Below are 27,602 nucleotides of genomic sequence, written 5' to 3' on the forward strand. Positions count from 1 at the left end.
CCCACGCAAGTTCTAACAAGGAGGAAGTCAGTACCTCAGTCGAGGGAGGTTAGAGACTTGGCCACAGGGGAGACTTGGCGACGTGATACCATTTTAGATGTTCGGTTTTCATATGACACATTTTTTTTTAATACTGAGAACTTTTTCATCTAAACGTATTTGCAAATAGCAAACGTGTTTACGTGGTTGCATGTAAGGTGTGACATTTTATGTATATATGGCTATGAGATCACACCTAAAGAAAATAATATTCAGATTCTGAGCATTCTCTGTTGGGATCTCACCTGGTTTCCACCCTCACCCCCGCTTGGTGTTTCAAGACAGGGTTTCTCTGTGTAACAGTCCTGGCAGTTCTAGAACTTGCTTTCTAGAGCTTACAGAGATCCCCTTGCCTCTGCTTCTGGAGTGCTGGAATTAGAGGCATGCACCCCCACTGCCCAGCCTGCTGGGGTCTCTTATGAAAGTGTTTTTACCACAGTAGGTGCTCTTAGCAGGACCTCTTTCGTCTGATCAAGTATCGTAAGTCCCTCCATCAGGTTATGTTTAGATTTTGAAAGGTGACTGAATCCTAAAAGTATTTTCCAACTGAAAGAAACAGAACTCTGAAACTTACTACTTTAGAGGAAAAAAATCTAAAGCATCTTATTTACATAGTCTAGCTCTCAGAGCCTAGATATAGCACAAGATGTTGCTCCCCAACTCAGCGTTTCTCGACTCCAGATGGATTACAGTTTCCTTTGGGGTATGGGACTGTCCTGTGCATAGTGGGACAGGACATGGCTTCTGTGCTGTGTTCTGGCAGCAGCTCCCCTTCCCATATGATCACCAGCCAGCTCTCCTCCCATGGCCAGATAGCCTGGAGGTGGTGTGGAGGTGGGGAACAGTGGCAAAACCTCTGGTGAGTGAAACTGAGGGAGAAGCCCTCACAGGGGGCATTTGCAATCCCAGCACTTGGGAAGCTGAGGCAGGAGGATCAACATGCACCTAAGACTAGCCTTGTCGGTGAAATCAAACCCCATTTCGAGAAGGGACTTGGCAGCCATAGTTGCGTCCTCCGTTCTTTTTAATTTGAAGTATAAATATTGCTGCTCTCCTCCTGTTAAAAATACAAATGTCCCCATAGAGTCCTCCCTAACTATGGAAGAAGTGGCATGCTCTACTGCTATGCTGGACTCTTGAGCCTGACTCTGGTTGTGTGTAAATACCAGATCATCCCGGTCAACTGGGTGACTTGGCCGGGCGGTCACACCTCTGTGAGCCTTCATTTTCTCCTGGATGCGATCCAGCTTAAGACGTTGCTTCCACATCTGGTTGTGGGGAGGACTCAGTGCACCTGGTTTTCAATACTCCGGAAGGCTTCCGCAGCACCTTTACTCACCAGGGGTCACCTGTAGCATGAAACCTGGTTGGCTTTGCCTCCCATCACAAGGAGATCACCCTATCGGAGTGACTCATTGTTTGATGTACCTTGGCTGCGACTATCCTGAATTTAGTCATTTCCATGAGAATTTGCAGTTAAATGATTAACCTATAGTACAATGAGCCAGGAAACATCCCAACTCCTAGGACATCTTTTCCTACCCTACCTTATTGTCATACCTAGGTGTGTTTACTTGCAGCTTGTCGTGATTTAAAAGAGAACTGGACACTTTCTATCCAAGTCCCCCCCTCACCAGGGATGTCTCAAGCAAACCCCCTTTCCTAGGCAGCAGGTTCTCCAGCATTCCTCTGCGTGCTGGGGCACATTTCTTCTTCCTGGCTCCTTCAGACAGAAGGGAACTTGCTGCCCAGTTTGTCTGTGGGGCAAATGACACCCCACCCTCTGTCCCTCTACTCATCGGTGACCACCAGGAACAGGATAGAGGAACAGATTTCCTCCCTGCAGGATGTATCAGGAAAGCACCCAAGAGATCCACATGGCCAAGCCAGTGTGGTCATAAACATCAGGGCCTATGACACAGCTATGCTAACAGAACCACCGACTGAGCTGTTTCCTCTGTGGGGAGGCAGATGTGGAGCCAGATAGCCATTGCTAGCTCTGTGTCTGCTCTGAAGTGGCTGTCGTCTATTTAGTAACAATTAGCCAATATTGAGCAAGCCCTTCACAACATAGTAGCTCAACCCCTCCCTGATGTATACTCCAAGCCAGGCTCTGGGCCAAATACCCTATAAACGTAACGTTGTCTTTGGATAACCTTTGGAGGCGGGCATCATTGGGCCACTTAACAGAAGAGGAAACTGAGACTTTGGAAAGTTAAGGACCTCACTGATCAGCACAGCTCTGAGTAGTGGATCCAACTGCAAACCTAGACAGGCTGGCGTGGCTCCTGTGTGCGCATGCCACGAGGGATGGGACCTGTTCAGTGTTCATCAATAACTGAAGAGCCTCACCCGTAGGTGTTCAAGACATACTGTTGAGCTGGGCTTGGTACTGCAGGCTTTTAATCCCAGCATGTGGGGGACAAAGACAAGCAGATCTCTTATGAGTTCAAGGCCAGCCTGGTCTACATAGTGAGTTCCAGGACAGCCAGGGTTGTGACTAATAGGAGCCATAAAATGCTGTCATTGAGAAGAAATGCGTTGAAATCTGCTGGTATACATTAGACCTGTCTCCTAAAAGTCCTTCAGGACCTCACCCTTTTAAAATGCCAATCTGTTTTGTTTTGTTTTTTCTATTTTATTTATTTATTTGTGTGTGAATATTTAGTTAGTTAGTTTTGTTTGCATGTATGTGTACCACGTGTGTGCCTGGTGCCCCCAGAGGTCAGAAGAAGGCATCCACCTGGAACTGGAATTATGGGCAGTTGTGAGCTGTCCTCTGGGCGCTGGGAACTGAGCTTGAGTCCTCTGGAAGAGCGGCCAGTGCAGAGCCGTCTCTCCAGCCCCATCCAGCAATCTCTGTAATAGGTGGAGATGTGGCAGAGCTGTTTTCATCTGGTTTTTCAAGTGTGTATAAATGAGTGGGACCTAACTATTGATGTCAACAAAATGCCTTAAAGATTTAAGATAATTATTTCTTTGAGTAATATATCATAATGTGACATTATGATATACTATTTCCCCCCCCCTAAAGCCTTCAGCTTTGTGTCTGAACAGGAAGAGAGCTTCATGTGTATACAGGATTTTACACAAGTTCAATTTCAAAATTGTATTTGATGACACCAGGCTTTTCAGCCTCAATGTTTAAATTCACTTGTTTGAAGAGTGATAATTAATGACTTTGAGAGATGTCTTCCTATTGTAATTTCTTGATTATATCATCATTGATATTATTTATACTCCCCCTCCTTTCCCTGTTCTATCTGTTTATTTACTTTTTCAGTGTCAAAGTAACTCAGTATCAAAGTAATTGCCGTCTGCTACCTGTTAGTATCTGCTTCCTTCTGTTGACTCCAGAGGGGACAGCTCATCATTGTAAATGAGTCTGTAGTAGAGAGGCATCTGGAACACCTAACTAATCGTCTATTTTCCTCCTTCAGCTATTTCCCTTTTGCAGCTAGCGGCCTCAGTTCTATAAACAACAGATTCTCAAGTGCATGGCTTCTGCTAAGTGCGTGTGGACAGTGAACACTGACTGAAGACAAACATGCCCTTTCCATGTTCTGAACCCCATTGAAAGCAAATCTCGTCCCCTTTCTTCCTGTCTTCCTCTTTCTTTAAAGTCTTCAAGATTAGGATTTTGAATCGGGAAATTTTTTTTTTCTGTTTTAGTAGAAAACTTCCAAGTAGGTCTGTGTACACACATGTATGCATAATGCCTTACCTTCTTAGCTCATAGGACACCGTACCATGCCTGACAGACAGCACACCATGCCTGACAGACAGCTCTCCAAGCAGTAGTATATCTGAGTGTACAACTGCTTCTGTTTAGCCTCCTTGGAGCCTGAACCTTCCCCTTAGATTCAGAATTCCCTTGGTGCCTTCTTCCTTTCTCAGAGATAAAAAATCTTCCTGTGTTTCACAGGCTACTTCTCTGAGGAAGTTTCACACCAGTCAGGTTGCCTTGGATATTTCCCTAGCCAGTGCTCCTCTCCCTCTTCCATTGATCTGAAGGGTCCACGTGGATCTGGCTGGAGGGAGCCTCTGGCTTATTCTTTACGCTATGCACTGAACCAAGAGAAGGGCCTGTGAGCTCTGGTTGAAATCCACAGCTGGTAGTCTGTTAGATCCAGCACGCTTGTACCCCCGTAAAGGGCATCTGCCAGGGTATTTCCTCCCCCTCACGCCCCTGGCTCCTTCACAGCCTCTCCCTACCCCTTTGAAAGCAGGCAGACAATTGAAAAGTGCGGTGGAAGAATAGTTATACACGTTTCAAGAAAAGAAAAAAAAAACATCTACAAGCAAAACTATCTTACATCTAACCACCAGCTAGACCGAGTACAGCTACAGTGAAAAGTGTCTGTAACAACTGTAAACATTGCTAGGATGTCCCTGACAGTCACATGAGGTTTCTAAAGAATCCGCCAGATGACCGAGATCTGGGCCCTGGACAGACGCACTGGCGTTCATTCTGTTAATTTTTCATAGTTTTGAGAAATGAGTATTACTTTAGTGCGAGAATAAATTGTGAGGACTGATTTCCAAAACTTATGAGAACTCAGGCAAAACCACGCATGTGGCCACTGACTAATTCTGTCCGTTTAACTTCACCTCAGCTTTTCTCAAGCTGAGAAAAGCTGTCCCACTTACTCCGGGTACATTATTCTGCCTGGGGTCCACCACTGTGAGCTCAGTGTGTGTCCTTCCAGGCCACTTTTACACGGTTCTGGGCAAGTTCCTAAAGACACCTTTTACACAAACTTTCAAGATTTCCGGGGAGAAAGGAGCTTCCTCTTCTCCCCCAAAAATCTTGCCTGGCTCCCATAACTTTTGCAAATCCGGTTGCAATGTAATTATTTCTGATTGTCTGTAAGTCGAAGCCCTCCACTTTTTAAGTAGGGTTTCTCCTTGCTGGGCGCCAGCTTGCTCTCTGCTCTGAGCAGGCTGAATGGAGTCAGCCTAGCATTTCCCATTTGTAAGTGATAAGAGGGGGAGGTGGCGGCTCTCCAGAGATCAGGTTTCAAGTGGAGCCCTGGTTTTATGTGTGTGGGAATGGACAGCAAAGGAAAACACAGCCAGGCTGCCTTCTGACTCTTCCTGTTGAACCTGTTCCTGTGCCCGTGAGTAGACCTGGGTAAAAAGGTTTTCCTCAAACAGCCTTGGGTGAAATTCGTGCCTGGATTCAAAGTCGGCTCACCTCCCAGGAAGTACCGTGGGAGTCCAGGCTGCCCCATTTTAGAAGTCTTTTCTGAGAAAATCTACCAGAGAGAACCTGGCTCCCCTCTCCCTGACGGGAAAAAGTGTGCTGGGGAGGTGTCCCTGGGCAGAGTGGTTGATGTCAGTGGTGTGTCAACCGTGGGAGGCTCGGTCTGTGAAACCGAGTTACACCTAAGTGTCTTATGAAACTCGTCTCAGAAGGCACCGGAGCTGCCATCGGGGTAGGGAGGCAGACAGGATCCCAGGGCTTTCTCTCAACGTTTCTGCCCCATTTGGGGGAACTTCTGGATGGAAAGGAAATGACAATCTCAACTTCACAGACACCTTAGGACATTGGTATGTAGCTTTCTGTGTTTACTAATTCTTTGAAACTGGCGAGTGGGCAGTTGCAGACAGCTGCGTGTCCTTCGTGCATGCTGGTCTGTTGTGCTGTTGGGGGTCGAAGGTCCGGTCTGAACACTGTGTCCTCAGACAACCCTACAGCTCAGCCCATCCTTCCTGTGGGCCCACGTTTGTGAAAAGCTTCCGTTCTTCGGGAAATGTGTTCGCTGACTGTGTCCTGCAAAGCAATGTTTCCTAATTAGACAACTAATTGTGTGCTAAGAGACTCTGTGCATCAAGCTACTGTGGAGGCAGACCCTAGTGGACGGAGGCTGGGTGAGAGGACCCCCCTGTCCACGATGAGAGCTTGTAAAGCCTGCATCAGTCAGATACTTAATGAAGGGGTTGAAAAATACAGCCAGGCATGCTCACTCCTGTCAATATGTTTTATCAAATTATTTGGTTTTTGAATACACGTTTCCAACAAGATTCTTTCTCCATCCGAATGGCAAATCACTCCTGAGTCCAGCGTCAGGAAGGCAGCTGGACCCACGACAGCGGCAGAGGTTGGGAGCTCTGGCCATACCTGGAGGCTCTTAACTTAAGAAAGCCACAAGAGTCAGCCATCTCCCCACCCCCAACTCCAGCCCTGGCTGGATTCCTGACACTCAGCCTGAGTCACTTAGGGGGACTTAGGGCTAGGTGAGAAGCTGCTGGGCAGACTCACCTCAACCTGGGGATCTCTTTTACTTTCACTTCGCCTGCCTTTGAAATGTTATCTCTGATCTTTATTGACCTCCCCCACCCCGGGTAGCTTTCCACTTAAGTTTGAAGTCTCCGTCTTTAAGCCGAGGGTACCTGCTTACAGTAATCAATACAGGTTTCCTGTCACACCGTTGAGTCAGGGGAAAAACTGAATGTGTGTCCTGCAGATGCTTGGTTTTATTGTTCCAGGAAGATTTACCAGTGAGGTGACGTGACGTTTACTAGGTAAACATTGCTGTCAGAAGAAAGAAGAAAATGGTTTCGGGTTATAGCTGATTTGTAGAAAGTTGATAAATCACCGGCTTGTGCTTGACCTCGTCAGTGTCCCTCCGGGGAACCTACCATCATTTGGCTAAGAGACTTGGTAAAAAAATAAGAGTAGTACAAGCAACATGGTTTTCTTCGTTTCTTTTAGCTATTTCAATGGAAGCAGCTGGAAAATTTGTATTTCCGTGAGAAGAAATTTGCTGTGGAAGTGCACGACCCACGAAGGTAAAGAGAGGGGTTTTGTGCGGGACAATGTGAATGTGTGTGCATAGGTTTTTGTATTTACTTTTTATTCCTCTTGGAAATTGACCCTCTAGTGGAGTCACTGGGGACAAAGAGTAACTATGTTTAATCTTTAGAACAACTGTCAGGCATTTCCAAAGCACTGGCTGCTTTACCGCTCTACCAGTGACATATGGGATTCCAGTTTCCGCAAGTTCTCTCTAGCCCCTGTGTGTGTGGGTATATGATTTTTAAATATAATATTTATTATTTTTTGAGAACTTCATATACACACATATAATATGTTTTGATCCCAATTTCATATGCTTTTTTAAAAAAATATTTTCTGTTTTTAATTTATGTGCATAGGCATTTTGCCATGGGTGTCGGGTCCCCTGGAACTGGAATTACAGACAGCTGTGAGCTGTCATGTGGGTGCTGGGAATTGAACCAGGATCCTTTGGAAGAGCAGTCAGTGCTCTTAACCACTGAGCCATCTCTCTCCAGCCCCTTTCATATGCCTTTTTTTTTTCAAACCTCCTGAGTCCAATTTATGCTGCCCATAGATACTCGTGCATGTGGGCCATCCACTGGAGCTGGTCAGTGCACCAGGGTCTGTGGTGTGTGTTTTAAAGCTGCCTTGGTAGTATGAACTGCTTGTGGTTGTTTGAGCTGCCTCTTCCTTCAGGACTAACCATGGCCACAGCCTCTTTGCAGGGGCTTACTGACTGTTTAACTTCTTAGGAGCATTATCTAGTCTGGTGCTTTGCTTGTTTTTATTTTGTGTGTTTCTGGTTCCTGAAAAAGGAAAACAAGACAGTTGTCAAAAGTCCACGTGAACAGAGGTCAGGATATAGGTTCTCTGAGCCACCAATAGGCACGTTCAGGAGTTACTCTTATACCCTAGACAGTGTTCTGAGGTCAGAGGGATGGGAGGAAACTGCGGGGACAAAAGATGACCTAGGAGATTAACCAGTTCCTACAAAGAACATTAGTGCACGCCCCCCCCCCCACACACACACCCCATGCCCTTTCGCCCTCTGCCCTCTGCCTTCCCCATCCGCTCCCTCCTCCCTATGATTGTCTTTCTCCCGCCTATTCCTGCTCTGACTCTCCTCCCCACCTGCCTTTCCTCTTTTTGCCTTATACACAAGCAGCAGTCCGGACCGTTGTAGGGCCTGCACTTCTTCAGCCAGTATCTTCAAGTTCATTTCCTGCAGACTGTGTCTGCCTCGCTCTGAGGTGCTCCCTCTTTGCCTTGGGCAGGTGCTGTTTCTGCAAGCCTTGTGGCTGTCTTTAAATGTCCGCTTTTATCTTTCACCGCTGTGGTCGTCCTGCCTCTCTGTGGTTTCTACCTAGATGCTTCTGTACAGCTTCTCATTTGACTAACTCCTTATCCAGCTCTGAGAGCGTGTGAGTTTAGACAGAGACTGCTTGGGGCTGACTGGTTTTGTTGTAGAAGGACAATGTGAGAACCTCAGCCCCTGTCAGGCCAAGTCTGTGCAGCCTACAGACAGAGAAGGACGGTGCTGTCTGACGACACTGCCTGCTAGGAACACGCCTTGTGCAGCTGGTCCCGGGGATGGAAAACTCATGGTTTTCTTCATGGTTTAGGATTTCGGTGTCCAGAAGAACCTTTGGACAGAGTGGCCTGTTTGTACAAACCTGGTATGCAAACTCTGCTCTCATCAAGTCCATCTGGGTAATGGCCATTAGCCAGCATCAGTTCTACCTGGACCGGAAGCAGAGCAAAGTGAGTAACTGGAGGTGTGTTCCTCTGGGGACAAACTCCAGGCCTTTTCCTCTCTGTTCTGAAGCGAATCTTCCCAGAAAACACGTAAGAATAAAATCTTTTAAGCTTTGCTACACTCTGTTTTCTATTTCATATATATTCATATATATTTCATGTATTTAAAAGATGGGCACCGTATATAAAGCTGATCTGAAAGCTGTGAGATTTGGCATGCACGCTTGTACAGTGGTGGCATTGCTGGTGTCATTTTAAAGTTAGCGATTGAATTCTGCATACTTACTAAAACCCTCCCTGTACAAAAATAAAGTTTTCTGTTGCTTCTAAGTGCCACTTTAAAGGTTTAAATTGCCCTGTGTTGACATTTTTGATTATATAGTAACTTAACCATTGTATTGACTTAAAATGTGATAGTGCTAATTTCATTGCAACGTTATTTACTTCACAGGCAAAAATTCCTTCAGCCAGAAGTTTAGACGATATCGCAATGGATTTAACAGAGACTGGAGCTCAGAAGGTCTCCAAACTGGTGACCCTGGAGGCAAAAAGTCAGTTCATCATGGCAAGCAATGGCAGCCTGATATCCTCAGGTATTTCTTTGTTCAAGAAAATACGTCATCTTTTTCTCCTTTTATTCTTTTTCTTTTTTCCCTCTCTCTCCTTGTCCTTTTTCTTTTGTGTTTGTTATAAATCATTTCCAAATGCATCTTGTTGAGACAAAAAATTGTTTATCAAAATGTAACTGTATGTAACAGCTTCAAATAACATTTTAAACTTACTTATTTATTCATTTGTTTATTTTGAGATAAAGACTCACTGTATAGCACTGGCTGGCCTCAAACTCACAGAGATCCTCCTGTCTCTGCCTCCTGATATACCACCATCCCCAGTCTTTGACTGTTTTTAAAGACTATGAAGTTAGATTGTAAGTAGGCAGGCTGTATAAATAACTTTAGATGCAACGATATTGAGTACCCAAGGCTATCTTGTATCCTGCTAGGTTTCGATGCCACTAATTCTCCACAGAATGTATAATTCTATACAAACACTATTGTAAGTGCCTAGTTCATAAATTGTAATCATTGGGCCCAGGCCTTTCCTTTGTGGAGATTCTGGAGTCTCTTATCGCTATGTCTGTGTAACTAAGTTAATTTGTCTCATCTCAGTCCCTCTCAGCTTGTGGGTCTGAATCAGCAGGCGTGGGGGCCAGGGAGGGCGTTTCTTTGCATTGAACAGTCCGTTGCCTTGCTTGCTTACCTCCTAAAGAAACAACAAGTGGGACCATCTCAGGGATCACCTTCCCTTCACTCTTAGGAAACAATGCAGTTTCTGCTTGTGTGTGCCTGAACCACAAACCATTTAGTGGGGCCTTCCAAAATGACTGAGTCACCAAGTGCAAAAGACATTTTCTTACCAGGCTCTTTCTGATGCCCAGAAGCAAATGCTTCCTGGTTTCCTTCCATTATGTTCAGAAACAAGGAGAAAAGAAATAGAAGCAGCATTTGGGCACAGCTCTGCCTCCGCAGCCCTTTGTCCCTTGGCAAAGAAGGAAACGGCCTGTGTGACCCTCCCTGCCCCCTTCCTCTCCAGGTTCTCAGGACTCGGAAGGCATGGAGGAGCAAAAACGAGAGAAAATACTCGAACTCAAGAAGAAGGAGAAACTGTTGCAAGAGAAACTCCTTAAGAAAGTTGAGGAGCTGAAGAAGATCTGTCTTCGTGAGGCCGTGAGTGGCCAATGGCCTTTCTGGGCGCCTGTGTTGGGTGGCTGTAGCCTGTGTCCATTATGAACTCTTGACCTTCTCCTGTTTTACAGGAGCTCACGGGCAGAATGCCAAAGGAGTATCCACTGAACATGGGCGAGAAGGCCCCTCCGGTCAGGAGGCGAGTGGGGACCACTTTCAAGTTAGATGACAACCTACTGCCTACTGAGGAGGTAGGAGCATGGCACCGAGCCCTCCTGTGCCCAGACAGGGGAGCCATCTGTTCAGTGCCCTCCATCTGCACCTTCCATTCCGAGTCAATGCTGCCGACTTTTCTCCAAATCATGGAACCTGAGTAGATCAAATTGCACTGTTTCTTTCACGCACACTCTGATCAAAACTGCTTTTACTTTTTACGATTTCATTCCCCGTGTCAAAGAGAGCGTTAAGTGAATCAACCCTGTGTTTAAGTTTTAAATAGTATTACAGAAAGTAAGATTGAATTTTAACTTCAGGTAGCCGCCACCGAGTGGTTTCATCCACCTAAAGTTTCAGTTCATCCGTAGAGTGCAAACAATGGCGGAACGCCCCTCTGAAGGGTGTAGGGAGGATTAAATGAGATAACACATATACAGCATTCAGTGTAATTAAGTGAAAAGATGTGATGGCCAACACACTGTGTGCTTTCTCAATTGCATATCACATGCAATTATGCCATTATGACCCACCCCGTGGTTCTTACAGGGATTTAACTATCTCATCTTCCGTTCCTAATGGAGTCAAGTTTTGATATCTGTTGACGGCCTGCCTGTGCACTCGGCTCTGACCTAAGCAGCACACGTGTACCATTTAATCTTCAGCATTCCTTTGTAAAGTACTTTCTTCCTTTTACCGATTCAGAAAACTAAAGTATCAAAAGCTTATTTATGAGAAGCATATTCAGTCACGCTACCGGGGACAAGCAGAAAGAGCAGACAGACCCAAATGACATGTCTCTGAAGCTCCACGTGTAGATGTGAGATTCTGCACACATGAGTCATAGGCTAGAATCTCTCTTTGAAGACTGCTCTTAACCCAGCCAAGTGCAAAAATGCAAAGTCATTTTCCTCCTTACAAAGGAAAAGAGGTTGGGCTATGAGAAGGTGAAGTTAGGGTGCGTGAGAGATGTCTTCTTGGAAGGTGACTAAGAATGCCTATGTTATTAAAACTTGGATGATTTCATTCCCTAAGGCTGTATTAGTCAAGAACGTACAAGAATCTTTCATTGATATCAAGAAACAGTGCGAGAGCGTGACTGTGTGTGTCCGTGAAAATAAAGCAGTGTCGTTGTCTACACGCAGGACCCAGCTTTGCAAGAACTGGAGAGCAATTTCCTCATCCAGCAAAAGCTAGTTGAAGCTGCAAAGAAACTGGCCAGTGAGCCGGACCTGTGTAAAACCGTGAAGAAAAAACGGAAGCAGGACTACACAGATGCCGTGAAAAGGCTGCAGGAGATTGAAAATTCCATAAACGAATACCGAATCCGGTGTGGGAAGAAACCCAGCCAGAAGGCTGCAGCTATCCTACCAGGTTAGTACATGGAAGCTGTGCAGGCCTGTACCCAGCTCTCCTGCTGGGCTGTAGCATGCCTTCACTGGGCTGCTTGGTGGAAGGTAGAGCAGCATCAAAAACAGCTGTCCCAGGGTAAGAACAGCTGGCTCCTCAGTGTCAAAGGCATGCGAACTCCCTGGCCAGCGCCAGGCTCATCCTTGTAGTTCTGTAGGACTGGGCTTGAACTTTCAGGAGGAAGACTCACAGAGATGCTGGTCCATGAGAAAACAGACTCCTCTGTAGCTGGACTGGTGTTACTGCCCCAGAGACTTTTCATGATGCTGAGCCTTAGACAGTAGTTCTGGAAAGTGTGTCATAACATGAAGGGCCTGCTTGTTTGTGTTTCTGTCCTGCCCGACCCTCCAGCTGTTTAGTCCCAGAGAAAAATCACACTGAGATCTCTATAAGTTATAAAGCTGATTGGCCCATTAGGTCAGGCTACTTATTAGCTAACTCTTACATCTTGATTAACCCATTTTTCTGATCTATGTTAGCCATGTGGCTCAGTACCTTTTTCAGTGGGGCAGCTCACATCCTGCTGCTACGGTGATCTGGGCAGGAGTGGGGGAGGAACCAACTTCCTCCTCCCCAGAATTCTCCTGCTCTCCTTGCATCATTTCCGCTTCCTGTCTGTTTTTCCCACCTATACCTCCTGCCTGGCCAATCAGCGTTTATTTAAAACATGATTGACAGAATACAGACAATTCTCCCACACCAGTGTGTGAATGTGGAAGGTGTCTGAATGTGGTAGACCCTGCATTTTCTTAGAGAGCAATCTTGCACATGTGTGTAGAAAGAAGAGGTCTTACGATCATCCCATTTATAGGTCGGCAAATAGTAAATGATAGCTTGGGATGTGGCAAGATGAGAGATGAGATTATAACCACAAGGTAATCCCAACTTTGTATAAACCGGCACGCAGGACGGCTGATTGGGAACTATTTCAAAATACTAATTGCCATGGAGTTTTGAGCATGCTCATTCTCTTCTGTTTCCAATATTCTCAACATCAATTATCTATGAAGTTCATATTCAGGAAAAATTGAGACGTCTTCATTACATTAATTTCAAGTCTCACTGACTTTATGCAATACTAATGTGGTTTTTAGACATAATCATGACTGAAATGTGTTGGCATTTCTTTAAACCCAAGCCTTTCCCCAGCTTTATGTGTTAACACCGGAGGCATTGAGGTCGTTCCTCCACTGGATGAGTGCTATGTAATAACTGGTGGTACCTTAAATTTCACTGGAGTATGAAATAATTACACATTTTCTGTTTGATAAGCTGTGGTTACTGGGTTTATAATAGACCAGGCTTAAAGCCTATGATTCATAAAGCTGAGATATGACTTCCGGAAAGTGAATATACAGACATTAACACACAAATGTCTGTCCACTACAGCTGGAGAATTTAAATGTGCAATCCAGTTGGTGTGATGGTGGTTCCATCCTTTGCCTCCAGACATGGGTGATTAACAGTGTGCTTAATGTTCACGGCCATTTGTCACAGCCAATTCACCCTCAAGCTGTGTTAGACCCAAATGTTCTTTTTGGTGGCTGACATTTGGGCAGCAGATGGTGCCATTGGTTGAGCATATATTGGGTAGATTTTTTTTTAAGTGTACCCAACAGCTGACGATACTGGCACCTCGCCTTCAAGTTTCTCTGTGTGTCTAATTAAGAGAGAGGCCACCTGGCTCTGATAGGATTAACATTTGAGTCTGAACGAAGACAGACTCTCCATGATGGCTTTAAAACTTACATTGAGGTGTTGTATTTGGTTAGAACCTCCCATTGAAACAGTCGACGCAGACTATGGAATGATTTACAAAATCATACCAACATATCTGGTGTCTTTTTACCAAATGGGTACCAGAAATACCCAAAGCACTATGGCTGTCATTTTCAGACAGCCAAGTATGGATAATAAAACTAAAAAGGGTAGTTGGTATGCCTTCTTAAGATTTATTTATGTATTTTATGTATATGAGTGCTTTATCTGTATGTTCGATTTTATGACAGAAGAGGGCATCAGATCCCACTCTGGATGGCCATGAGCCACCATGTGATGACTGGGACTTGAACTCAGGACCCCTGGAAGAGCAGCCAGTATTCTTAGCCGCTGAGCCATCTCTCCAATCCACGTAGTTGGTATTTATCTAGCATTTGTCATATGTCTGGAGCTGGCTCAGGTCTTCGCGTCATTAGTTAATCAACTGGCTCATTTCAGCACGATGCAATAGGCTCTGCTAGTGTCCCCATTGCAGAGCAGAGGCAAATGACCCTTACCGAGATGAAGCAACTTGCCCAAGCACCCGCAAATGGTAAATGACCAAAAACAAGATTTAAACTCAAGTCTTGCTTCTTAAGTAGGAATAATTTTGCCCTCCAAACCCCCACCCTAGAAATACTTGATGATATTTGCAGGCATTTTGGATTGTCAAAATTGAGTGTAAGAGTGCTGTCTGAGGTCTGTAAACAGATGTAGTTTCTATAGTGCACAAGGCAGTTCCCTAGAGCACATACAGAATGCAGTTTCCTTTCAAGGTATTAAAAAAAGAAAATATGGCAAGCCAGTTTAAGACACAAACTCTGTGGATATGAATCCTATTCTAAGTGATGCAGGCAGATGCTGAAGATGCAGCTCAGTTGGTATTGCCCAGCAGACATGAATATTGGGTTCAGCCCAACACGACATGAAAACAGGCATGGTGACATATGCCTCTTATCCTAGCACTTGAGACATAGAAGTGTCGTAGACATTATTATTATCATGTAGAGAGTTCAGGAGCAGCCTGGGCTTCTATATAAGACCATGGAGAGAGAGAGAGAGAGGAGAGAGGAGAGAGAGAGAGAGAGAGAGAGAGAGAGAGAGAGAGAGAGAGAAGAGAGGAGATGAAGGAAGTAAGGAAAAAGGAAAAAAGAAATGTAGTCTGCTCTTCTTTCCTCAGATTCCACATCTGTAGATAGAGTCAATCTCAGGTCAAAGTGTTTGAGGGAAAGTTGTCTTTGAGCTAAGACATTACTGATAACCATTACAACATAACAGCTACTTATACAGCTCTCACACCGTAGTAGGAATTGTGAGTACTGGAGACAGTATTCACGGTGTCCAAGAGAACTTGGGACACCCTCAGATTTATTGGGGGGAGACCAGAAACCATTCTCCTCTGGATACCGAGGACTAACTAATCCATTATAGCATCTGTACTATAGGTCAGATGATTTTATCTCCTGTAGAACGTGATTCCGACAACAGCTAATTATTCTTAATGCACTGTAATTGCTTACATTTATCTAAATGAAAATAAAATGCACTTCATTGAAAATTGCTTCACTGAACTCATTCTAATTGTATAAATGCACAATTATACTAAAGATGGCTAATTTTTTTTCCACAGAAGACATAATTCCATCAGAAAGTAGTTCTTTGTCCGACACCACCACCTATGATGATCGTAAGTGGCTGCTTTTTCCATTTAAAAATATTAGGTACTCTGAAGTGTGAAGATCACTTTTAAAAAGATTTATTTTTATTTACTTGTGTGTATATGCGAGTGAGTGAGTAAGTCCTTGTGTGTGTGTGTGTGTTTATGTGTGTGTGTGTGTGTGTGTGTGTGTGTGTGTGTGTGTGTGTGTGTATAGAGCACATGCTAGGGGGTCCCCAAGGAGGTGGATGCTCTATGAGATTTTCTGACAACATGGGGGTGCTAGAAAGTGAGCTCAGATCATCTGAAAGAGCAGGGCCTTGTCTCTTGTACCTAATTTTTTAGTTTAAATAAATTTGGATATAGGATACAGCTTAGTTGGTAGAATACCTCACATGCATGATGCCCTGGGTTTGATCCCCGACACCAAGTAATCCAGGTGTGATAATGCATACTTATGGTACCAGTCCTTGGAAGGCAGAGGCAAGTCAGGAGTTCAAGGCTTTCCTTTGCTACATAATAAGTTCTAACCATAAGACCCTGTCTACAAAACGTAACAAAAAAAAAAAAAAGCCAACTTGTTTCTCTTTGTGGAAACGTAGAATAAATTAACTTTATTTTTCCAAATGATTGAAGAGAGAGGCTATAATTGTCATCTACACAGGCTAACATAGTAAAACAGGTCATGTGACCTTTGTGGGCAGAACTTTGCATGTATAATCTGTGTTTACTTGTAACTCTCTGGTTATATACTGCTTATCTGTCTGGATTCAAGTTACTGAAGTGAGTACCAATAAAAAACAAATCTAAAAAAAAAAATAGGACCACCCAGTCAGAAATCCATAGTTTGAGTAAGTCTGTCTGTGAAGATGTTAAAGTCTTTTTTTTTTCAACTTTGTAAACAAATAAATAAATAAAATAAAGACTCGGAAGTATGTAAGTCACATGGTCCTTCACCCATCAATTTCCAGTGGTGACGTTTTGCATATCTGGAATCCAGCATCAAACCAGGAATTTATGGTGTACACTTTGCATACCACTGCTTTCTGGAGAAGTGGGATTGATTTTGTTTTACTTGGGAAGAAAGGCATATTTTATGAGTTAGATTTCCAGTCATTTTTGTCCTTTTTATAAGTAAGCAATACGTGGCTGATATTAGTTCAGAGTATTCGGGGATGGAATGCATTTCATACCTAGGGGCTGAGTACTTCCTTGTCATTCTTTCCACCCAGTCAGCTGACTGGCTATCTGATGTGATCTGAAGAATTCCAGAAAGCCACTGCCCTGCCCCTGTCCCCCACTGCTTTTTCCCTGAGTTTGATGGTCAATAAAATATAACCTCACAACTTCAGGATCTTTCCTTTGAGCTGCAGTCCAATACACTTGCCATTGTACAGGTTGTACAGATCCGTGGTGAACACACCACGTATGCATCAGTATAGCCCATCCCTCAAAGGATAAGCCGGGGCCTCAGAGCCCTGCAGTCTTTAAGGAGGAACAAGGGAACAAAATCCTCTTCTCCCCCCCCCCCCCCATTTTTTTTTCTTTTTAGACAAGGTCTCACTCTGTAACTCTGGCTAGTCTGGAATTCCCTATATAGACTAGGCTAGCTTCAAACTCTTAGAAATCTGCCTGCTTCTACCTCCCAAGTGCTGGGCTTACAGGTGTGCTCCACCAGACCTGGAAAATTGCAGATTTTCTTTAATAAAAGTTTTTGAAAGTAACATTGTCACCCACTGTGATTTTCTTACTCAGAGTGGTCCCTGTGAATTGAGAAAACTCGGTTCAGACTGCAGTATTTCTATTTGTCTAACACATCAATTGTAAAACTTAACTTTACAAGATGTGTGCATTCCAACTATACATTCCTCCAAATACGGTCCTGAGAAGAACTGTTGTTTATCTGATTTGCCAATTTCTTTGTGACAGATTGACAAGCTGTTCGTTTACTGATTTGATCATCTTTATTATTTTCTTTTTGGCTCACTTTAGCCAATGACTCCTTTACTCTGACTGGGCAGCGACCGAGTTCAGTACCTCATTCTCCAAGAATTCTACCCCCCAAGTCTCTCGGTATTGAGCGAATTCCCTTCAGAAAATCCTCCATCAATGACCAGTTCGTGGACACCAGGCAGTCCAGGTGAGCGGGTCTCATCGTGAGACCGATGCCTTGAAACCAACAAGTCTCTTCTCTGAAACAGTGACACGTTCTCCTTGCTCTTTTCTTATCCTTCCAGAAGACATTCTGTTAGGAAACTGAGGCAGAGCCACTACCCCAGAGGTTTGTTGTTGAAAGGGAGCGGAAGTCTTCTGAAGAGGGCTTTTGAAACGGCCCTTGGCTCTTTCCTTGGTATTAAAGTCTGTGTGATTTAGCTCCAGTTACAAGGGCTTTAATGGTTGAGATTAGGGAGTGATATTAGCATGAAATAAGCAACTTATGAAAAGCTTGTGGCTTCAAGAGGTTGAGGTCATGATCACCTGGCCCCTTCTTTTTGGGTCTGTGGTTAGGGGAGCACCGTGGTGGGGAGCATGTGGTAGAACAAAGTACTCTCCTCGGGGTAACTGAGAATCAGAGAGAGACAGGAAATAGCTGATTTCAATTTCCCCTTCCAGGGGCTGCCCCTGATGGCCTAACTTCATCCCACTTGTCCTGCCCTCCAAAGTTTCCATCACTTTCTAGCAACCTCAAAAGTTTCAAGCCAAGTTTTCAATCCATGAACTTTTCTGAGACTTTCGGGTCAAATTCTATCAGGCCTAGGATTCTATAGTTTAATTGTATAACTTTGACTCTAAGGAAACTATCAACCTGTGGACTGTTTAAATAAATTATTATAAAGCCACATGGTAGAATGATTGTGAATTCACCAAAGTGACATTGTAGAGTCCTGAGTAGTGATTTCTGCCTGTAAGCAAAGCATCAAGAAGGCTGAAGACCGATTACAACAAGTTCAAGGCTACCAAGAGAGATTCTGTCCTCAAAACTAAAACTAAACAAATTAATGAATTAACAATAAAATAAACAATAATTACTTAATTAACAATAAAATAAAAAGATAATATAAGCAAAAATTAACCAATATGAAACTGTTATATGCAACTTCAATTTTTAATTAATTATTGGAAATACAAAGTAAGATCTTTTTGTTAAAAAATGTAAATATTTGTAAATATATATATACCCACATACACAGACACACACACACATTTAAGAAAAAGATATGAAAAAATTATGAATACCCAAATCTTTATTTTTGTACTTCTGAGCTATAATGCACTTTGCTTACGTTCACAGGAAGTAGACAGTTCTTCAGGAAGTTTCCTTCAGGATCTGTGTGTGCTAATCATGTGCTGTAACACCAGTGTGATGCCTTCCTCTTAGACAGCTATGTTCTTAACATTCTGGGAAGTAGAAAATCATGATTTAAAGATCATACGCTTTAGTCAAGTACCTATGGGTAACAGTCATGGGCCACATCAACTTGGCCACCATGAGCTGACTTTTTAAGAAATTATTCCCAAGAAGTTGGAGGGAACAGGTCGAAAGCCATAATATTTGGTGATGTCTGAAAATTACATTAAGTTTTGTTGGAGCACAGCCATGCCCACTCTCTTCTATGCTGTGTATGTGTCAAACCCTGACTATTTCCAACTAGGCTTGAAGGCAGGGCTGCTAAACCTCACGGCAGTTGCTCTCAGTCTATCCGACCGAGTGTCTTCTTATTGCCTGTGTGTGAGAGACTCAAGACAGTCAGACCACACGTGCTTCTGCTAAGTCATCCAGGACCCCCTACGATGCTCCCCTCCAGAGACTCGCCGCCACCACCCCCACTCCCCCCCCCCCCCCCGTCCTTCTCGCATTCTCTCTTTCCATTACTTTCCAGTAAATTTCCTATCAATGTGTAACCAGTTTGCCAGGAGCACCAGGAGGTTCACCATGTGTTCAATTCCTTTTCATTGCAGAGAAATGCTGTCCACCCACAGCAGCCCTTACAAAACACTGGAGCGGCGGCCCCAAGGAGGACGGAGCATGCCCACCACGCCTGTCCTGACTCGGAATGCCTACAGCAGCAGCCACCTGGAGTAAGGGCCTCATTTCTACTGCCCCAGCTCTGCCAGTGTTAGCCTGAGTGCTTGTCTTGCTTTGCTTGCACTTTTAAATCTTTTAAAGTGACTGTCCACTCGTGGTAGCCCTGGCGCCTTCTAGCCCATTTCCCGCTAACTTACAATTTCTGATTTGTGAGTAAACACCATGTACTTGGTTTCTCCAGGCATATATTGGATTTTTAGTACTTTAATTTCCTTAAATAGATATTACAATTCATAATTCATTGGCAAGGGTGAGAATATCATCGGGGGAGCTTTTAAGTATTTGCAGAGTTCTATGATAAATGTTTTATCTTCTTTTAGTTTTTAAAGTTACTATTTATTTAGCAACACCATTTCATATAGTCCAAGTTGACCTCGAACTCGCTATGTAGCCAAGAATGAACTTCAAGTCCTCACCCTCCTGCTTCCACCACCTCAGCACTGGACTACAGATGTACACACTACATCTCTGGCTTATGTGATTCCAAGGTCCAAAATCAGGGCTTGATACATGCTAGGCCCGCACTGCCAACTGAGCTGTAGCCTCAGCCCCATAAAGGCTTTACCCTTGCTATTTTAGTTAATACCCACAGCAAGCCCCTTATGAAGAGGATATTAGGTACCATTATCATCTCATTCTACAAACCCAGAAGCAAAACTGAGAGAAGTTAAGTATCTTGCCCTAACTTTTAGAGCGGATGACTAGCCAGCCAAACCATGACTCAATGCCAGTATCTCTGGTTTAGGCCCAGGCTCCACTCCACCTTGCCTCTCTTTTATTCTTCTGTAACCTAATGCTATGTGAGAAGTGAGGAGCCTCCAAAGACCTGGATTGGAGGACAGCTTTAGTTCAGACTTCATATCATTTGTGTGTGTGTGTGTGTGTGTGTGTGTGTGTGTGTGTGTGTGTGTATGCGTGTATATATATCTTCAAGGAAGGATTTGACTTGCACAATACCAGAACCTATTCTTCCCCTTAGAAAAGATCATGATAAGAACTTATTTATGAACCAGTGTGTGATGTGAGCAGGTAGACTCTGTTGTGTGGTCACACTTGGAAACCTGAAAGTTCAATTGAATTTAGAAGTTATGAATTCATTCAGCATGTTCTTTTCTCTGTGCCGCGTGTGTTCCTGTATGTGCCCGTGTGTGGGTGCTCACATGCATGGTTGTACGTGTATATAGAGACCAGAGGTCAACGTGGGTCACTTTCCTCAATCATTCTCCACCTCCCCCCACCCCACCCCAGACAGGGTTTCCCTTTGGTACAGCTCTGGCTGTCCCACAACTCACTTTGTAGACCAGGTTGGCCTCAAACTCACAGAGATCCACCTGGCTCTGTCTCTCAGGTGCTGGGACTAGAGGCATGTGCCTACGCTGTTCCATCACCTTATTTTTTGAGATCAGGTCTCCAGTTAAACCTTAAACTTGCCGATTTAGCTAGACTCAAGCTTCAGGGCCCTGCCTGGCAGCCGCTCTCCTAGCGCAGAGATTGTAGGAACCATGTGTGTCTTTTTCACAAGGGCTCTGCAGTATTGAACTCGAGTTTCCACGCTCACACAGCAAGCTCTGTGCTACAGAGCCGTCCCACAGCCCTCAGCCTAGTGTTCTTTTTGCTTCCTTGGGTCCTGTTTTTCTCACTTCCCCTTCTTTTCCTTCAGACCCGACTCTTCGTCTCAGCACTGCCGCCAGCGGAGCGGAAGCCTGGAGTCCCAGTCCCACCTGCTCTCTGAGATGGACAATGACAAGCCATTTTTCACCCTCTCCAAATCCCAAAGAAGCAGTAGCACCGAGATCCTCGATGACGGGTCTTCCTACACAAGCCAGTCAAGCTCCGAGTATTACTGTGTGACGCCTGCTTCTGGCCCTTACTACACCACCCAGACGCTGGACACCCGCGCCAGGGGTAGGAGAAGGTCCAAGAAGCAGCATGTGTCTACTTCTAATTCAGGAAGCATGCCCAACCTAGCACAAAAGGAGACTTTGAGGAACGGTGTCTACTCAAAGGGTCAGGACCCGCCTTCTGGTTACTACATCACCGGATATACACCATATGCGGAGTATGACCTGTATTACAGCGGTGGCTATGTCTATGAGAATGACACCGAGGGACAGTACAGTGTCAACCCTTCTTACCGATCCTCAGCTCACTATGGATACGACCGCCAGAGGGACTACAACAGCAGGTCTTTCCACGAAGACGAGGTGGACCGCGTGCCCCATAACCCTTATGCAACTCTCCGGCTGCCGAGGAAGGCTGCCGTGAAATCTGAGCACATCACCAAAAACATCCACAAGGCCTTAGTTGCGGAGCACCTGCGTGGCTGGTACCAGAGGGCTTCTGGGCAAAAGGATCAGGGACACAGCCCACAGACTAGCTTTGACTCAGACAGGGGATCACAGAGGTGCCTGGGATTTCCGGGACTGCAGGTGCCCTGTTCTCCGAGCAGTCGAGCATCTTCCTACTCTTCAGGTAAGATGGCTGGGGAAGCCCATCACCCCTGGGGTCACTGTCTATCATACTCCCACAACACACCTGTCCGGGGGTCATGAAATTGGTCCCCCAAGGTCATTAAGAGTGACAGTCACTCAGCGGACCCATCGTCCGAGCTGCCAACTTGGACAGCGCTCTGCAGTCTTTCACAGAGTGTAAGGGCCTGGTGGAGCCCTCTGTAGATTCAAGCCTGCTGAGTACCTAGTCTGTGCTGTCCTGTGATGGGTTTCACCAGCTTTCCGTCGCCTGGGTCTTAGGCTGATAGCTACATCTCTCCAATGTAGTCTCATCGTTGGGGTTTGACATTTTGAAAGAATAAAGAAACACACGAGCTGAGCAGAAAGCATTAAGGATCGTGCCTCCCTTCCCATTGGCCACCAAGATGTGATCAATTCCAAGACTGATTTTTCACGTATTCACATACCTGCCTGCATAAGGTTTATAGTAATTCTGATAGACTCCAGTGTTTGTGAAGCGGGTTTCTACACGCTTTCTTTATCTTATCTCAGTCTGTATTAAGCGCTACTGAATTGCTAATGTGAGGAATCTGAGGGACTGGGCGCTTGCCTGGAGTGCTTGAAAATCTGATTCAGTGTCCACCATCATTACCAAAAAACTCCGGGAATCGTTGTAGATAATTTTCGATCGATCAAGTGTCCCCTTTCTAACCTTTATTTAGGGTCTGGCCGCTCCCTCTGCTCACGTTCCTGCTGCACACCCTAACCTGGTCTGGGTAACAGTAGAGAAGTGGGAGCCGAGGGGAGGTCTGCCTGCCACAGTGAGGGCGCAGGACTGAAGCCATGTCTGGCTGCCATGAGCTCAGGGTCTAGTCAGCAGACGGAGGGATGTATGAAAATTAAGTCAGCCTCAGATCTGAAGAAATGAATTGATTCACAGAAACCTGGGTCCTGAGTTTTGCTGCCTCCCTTAAACACACGTGGGGATTTCCAGGCCAGTGGGGAGCAGTTAGGGTGAACTGTACCTTTGCGATTCCTAGGTTTGCTGACAAAGACATTGCCATGGAGACTTTGTTTGGGTTCCATCTTGTTCCTATCTCTAGGACTTTGAACTTCGGCTAGGACTTTGCGAACACATCTAACACTGAAAGAGGCCCCTATCATTATTTCTTGTGGTTTACAGCCCTGACCTAGAAGATGTCTGGCTTGCTCTTAAAGGTCAGGGTGCAGCACCAAAGACTTTCCCAGATCACACCTGGACAGAGCTCTACAAGAATAGAGGCAAACCGGGGGTCAGGAAATTCTTGAGGATGGCTTTTGATGCACAAGACTGAGGCAACACCCGGGGGAAACAGGTGTGATTCAGAACCCTGTCTCGGCTGTTGGCTTTGTATGTAGGGCAAGGGTGAAAATGGAGTTACTACTTCCTGGATCCGACCTGGTGTCAGCTCTGCTGACTATCCTACTAAAAGCATTCCTCCTCCCTTTAAGCTCCCCCTTGGCGGTTTCAGATAGGATCTTACAGTGTGTCCTGGGCTGGCCTCAAACTCGCAGGGCCTCTCCCAGTCCTGCCCTACCACACCTGGCTGAGCAGCTCATCCTTGGTAAATGGATGAAATCAAGGCTCCCTGAAATCCCTTCTGGAATGTTCCTCATTCCTGCCCCACTTTACAGCTTTAGAGATGGGGTTCCACAGGCACACCTCATTCACAGCGAGAGCTACATTTCCTGTCTCTGGTTAGTCAGATTTCGTACCACCTGAAGGCTTACTGTGACTCAGTTTCAGGAGTGACGGTAGCCACCTTGACTTGGCAGCTCTCTGTGCCAGGGTGCTCTCCCCTTTAGCATGAACAGCAGTGATACGGGGTGAGTGCTGTAGCTGGGTTTGTTATTATTCTTACCTTACAGTTGCTGTGACTCTGGTTTAGCGTTTGAATGACCCTGCCAATTCTCTCGGCTGGCAGGTAACAAAGGAGGGGCTTCTGTCCCAGCTCACAGTATGACCCCAAGGCCTCAGAATTTTTCCTTAGCACTCAGTCTTGGAAACCCACCATGAGAATCCTACATTTGTTAGTGAAAATTACACGGTACTACGGGTAGCTGTATTCCGAAGTGTGTCTGTCTGTGGTGACTGCCGAGTGGCTTGTGGGTGTGGAAAGAGGTCAGTAGCCAGGAACAGAACGTGGCGAACAGGAAGAACCATGACCAGGGCTGTGTGTGAGAGACTTGGATATGCGCAGGGCCTTAGAGCCACCCGCGTAGCCCAGGTGTGAAGCAGGACTGGTTTTACAGAGAGGACAGCAGAAACCAGCGGCAGGCCTTCAATCGGGTGCTGCTTCAAAATGATGCCCTTGTCCTCCCCTGGTTCCAAACCAGTCTCTTTTACAAACTGGTCTCTTCCTCCTTTTGCTAGCTTCTGTCCCCACCCCCATTGTTTTTGATTCAACAACAGAAAATGTCCTGTCTTGCCAGTGGCCTGGTGTTGCCTTTGGCAGTCAAGTCTCAACAAGTCACCGGGCTGGATGTTTTTCCTCCACAGACTCTATGTACTCTCAGGTACCATCTCAGCGCTGAAGGCCCCAGGGCGAGCTTCTCTCCCTTCATGAGAATCCTCTCCTTTTTCTTCGGGGCTACTTAGAAATATGCGTAATTGAAAATGTTTCATCCTTCCTTCAGACTGCTATTAATAATAAATTCTCAGGTTGTGAGTCTGTCTTCTTCACTAGGTTGAAGATGTTCATAGTTAGTTATGTTTAGTCCTGGTGCTGTGACCACACAGAACATATTTATGTCATTATCCTCTCCACACGGACAGAAACTGAACCTTGAAAAGGTTAAGCTATCAGCCCAGGGTCGCTCAGCCACTAAGCCAACAAATTGAATTGACGGTAAATTCTGGCTCAAATATGGGGCATTATTTTGGTGGTAGAACAGGGGCAAGGCCTGGACCCATCCCCATTACTGGGAAATCCAAAACCAAACCCAGGCCTTTCATTTCTCTGCTCTACACACGCTTGACCGTGAGGCAACCTGAAGAGATTTGCTTGAAGTATTTCAACTAATATGCTCCTCCTTCCCATTCTTTTTCCTAGTGTCTTCTACAAATGCTTCCGGGAACTGGAGGACCCAGGTGACCGTGGGGCTATCGGAATACGAAAATCCAGTGCATTCTCCCTACACCAGCTACTACGGCAGCATCTACAATCCCTTGCCCTCTCCAAGCAGGTGAGGAAGTCCTGAGCAGATTCTAGAAGCTTGGCCCTCTCCTAAGGTTACCTGGCTCCTACCGTGAAGTCTCAGTGTGACGAGATGTAACATGGGGTTTGTGGCCAAGCCCAACTGCCACCTCATTCCGTAAATAATGTTTGATTGGAAAATGGCTATGCTCATTAGTCTCCGTGGTAGCTGTGTCTGGGCTCACACTCTAGAGCAAAGCTAAGCGGCTTTGACACACAGCACATGGACAGCAAAGCCGAAAAATACAACTGGACTTTGGAAGCTTTCTGAGCGCCGTCCAGCTCACCCAAAGTCAGCCCTGTCTTTACAGCTGTGCGCATGAAAGCCTCAGTCCACAGCTGGGCTGTTCTCTCTCTTCCATCTTAAGGGTGTATTTAAAACTGTAATTGTGGGTAAGTCTTCTCTGGAAGAGAGAAAAGCTGCAGGGAAAATACCTCTCCCCTAGTAAAGCTCTCTGTACCAAAGTCCAGCCAGCCGTTGGTCAGATAGATGTCCCCTCTCACTGTCTTTTTGTGTTCGCTAAGACAGGTTGGACACAGCCATCTGCCCTGTTTGTCTTCTACGGCAGGTCTCCATAAACAGTAAAGGGAGTGCACGTGAGCAATACGGCACAGTGCGACTCTAAAGATTTACCAGCTTCTCCCGGAATGAGGGAGTAACTCCCCTGGCCCAGACTGATAGGCAGGTGGATGGAGCAAATGATTATCATATCGTCTCAGGCCCACTAAAATGCATCAAAGAGATTAGCCTAAAACTTAACAAGGGCCCTCCCCAAAATCACAGACTTAGAATTCTCTCGGTTTTTAATTCTTCTGCGGAGGAATTAGCTTCATTCCTTCCTTTTACCCCAACAGGCCACACCCACAGTGCTGTGAAGACAAGCACTTTCTCCGTACTTTTTGGTTGTTGTCAAAACTTTGATCTTGTCATTTAAGTCCCATTGCCACTTCTGGTGAAGGAGCCTTAGAAAGACTACACCTTGCACGGTGTCTGTGTTAGTGAACTGGGCAGGTTAGCAGCTCCCTGCAGAGCCAGTTGGCGTTCCAGGCTAATTGGAAGTATTTGGTCCCCCAATCCTTGTTTTTCTTCCCCACATTCCACCAGAGTTTTTCTTGGCTTGAAATATTAAGCCAATTGTCTCAGCTCAACAAAGAGTGTGCTCAAAATAGATTTGGTGGAACTGTACTTCACAGGATGTCAGAGGGCTGGGTCTTGTCTAAATAATGCTTGAGAATGGGTTTGCAGCAGGAACCAAAATGAGCAGACCCAAGTTTGAGCATAACTCTTTCAACACAGCTCTCAGCATCTTGGCTAGATTTGCTGATGCTTTTCGTGTTTGAACGGCGATTCTTTCCTTTCCGCTGAGTCAGTGCGCGAAACAGTTCTCTTATCACTATCTCTGCCTTCATTGATTCCAGAAGCTGCTAAACACTCTGAGAAGAAAATCTATTCTCTCCAAGTCTGCCTATATATTTCAGTCAGACCAGGCTAGGGTCAGAGGGGACACAGTGTGCAGGAAATTGGAAGTTATTTAAAGTTCCACTGTGCACACTCACATCACTCATTGTGGACAAAACATGGACAGTAACAAAGGACTAGCAAAGATAACAACGGAGCCTTCATTCCACCAACCAGAGACAGTGTGACCAACTTTAGACATATTTCTCCATGACCCTCTGTCCTTTCCAACATGACCATAATGATATGGTAAATACAGTTTTGCATCTTATATTGTGTATGAAATTGTACATCTCATTTAAAAATTTAATATCTTAAAAATTCAATCCTATTGTTGTTAAACTTTTTGTTGGTTTGTTTGTTTTGATTTTTCAAGAAAGGGTTTCTCTGTGTAGCCTGGCTGACCTGGAACTTATTGTGTAGAGCAGGCTGGCCTCGAACTCAGAAAGCTACCTGTCTCTGCCTCCTTAGTTCTGGGATTAAAGGTGTGCACCACCTTTCATGTGACTATAGTTAAATATTTTTAAATGATTTATTTATTTTTATTTAATGTGCCCTGGTGTTTTGCTCATATATACTCTGTATGAGGGTGTTGGATACCCTGAAACTGGAGACAGCTGTGAGCCATTATGTGGGTCCTGGTAATTGAACCCAGGTCCTCTGGAAGAGCAGCCAGTTCTCTTAGCCACTGAGCCATCTCTCCAACATTTTAAACCTTACATATATAACTAAGTATTAAATACATGATGTTTTATATAAAAGCTCCATATTTGAATATTATGACCCTTCTTATTCGTAGTGATATTAATATATCCTGTGTGATGTGTTTGTCTGCATTTCAGACCATATCCTCAGCATCTGTCCCCAAAGTAGGGTTAATACTTAAAACTGAAAAGTGTGGTCTTTAAGAATGGGCAACACCGATGTCCCAAAGATCACAGAAGTACATACCTGTCTTGTGTAGGATTTTTAAAACCATGATACAATCTGATCATTTTAATTTAATTTACTAATAAGCCAAATACAGCAATAACCACTGATAAAATTTCATAAATTTGCCTGAAGAATG

The 27,602-nt window shown here is 45.0% G+C and overlaps 1 protein-coding gene across 6 annotated transcripts in view; it reads left to right on the forward strand.

The window, feature by feature from the left end:
• Positions 1–27,602, forward strand: part of Frmd4b (FERM domain containing 4B) — a 332,373-nt gene that overhangs the window by 301,187 nt on the left and 3,584 nt on the right. For all 6 annotated transcript variants that reach the window (XM_085686778.2, XM_085686781.2, XM_048438441.3 and 3 more), the window contains 11 exons: positions 6,758–6,834; positions 8,446–8,584; positions 9,030–9,171; positions 10,172–10,305; positions 10,395–10,514; positions 11,622–11,850; positions 15,275–15,331; positions 17,294–17,441; positions 19,262–19,381; positions 21,049–21,860; positions 24,931–25,063. In XM_085686778.2, the coding sequence (XP_085542904.1) occupies positions 6,758–6,834; positions 8,446–8,584; positions 9,030–9,171; positions 10,172–10,305; positions 10,395–10,514; positions 11,622–11,850; positions 15,275–15,331; positions 17,294–17,441; positions 19,262–19,381; positions 21,049–21,860; positions 24,931–25,063 (2,111 nt within the window). The remainder of the gene's footprint in view (positions 1–6,757; positions 6,835–8,445; positions 8,585–9,029; positions 9,172–10,171; positions 10,306–10,394; positions 10,515–11,621; positions 11,851–15,274; positions 15,332–17,293; positions 17,442–19,261; positions 19,382–21,048; positions 21,861–24,930; positions 25,064–27,602) is intronic.

The sequence above is a fragment of the Myodes glareolus genome, chromosome 3 (genome assembly GCF_982192425.1).
Source record: "Myodes glareolus chromosome 3, mMyoGla1.1, whole genome shotgun sequence".
NCBI classification, from domain to species: domain Eukaryota; kingdom Metazoa; phylum Chordata; class Mammalia; order Rodentia; family Cricetidae; genus Myodes; species Myodes glareolus.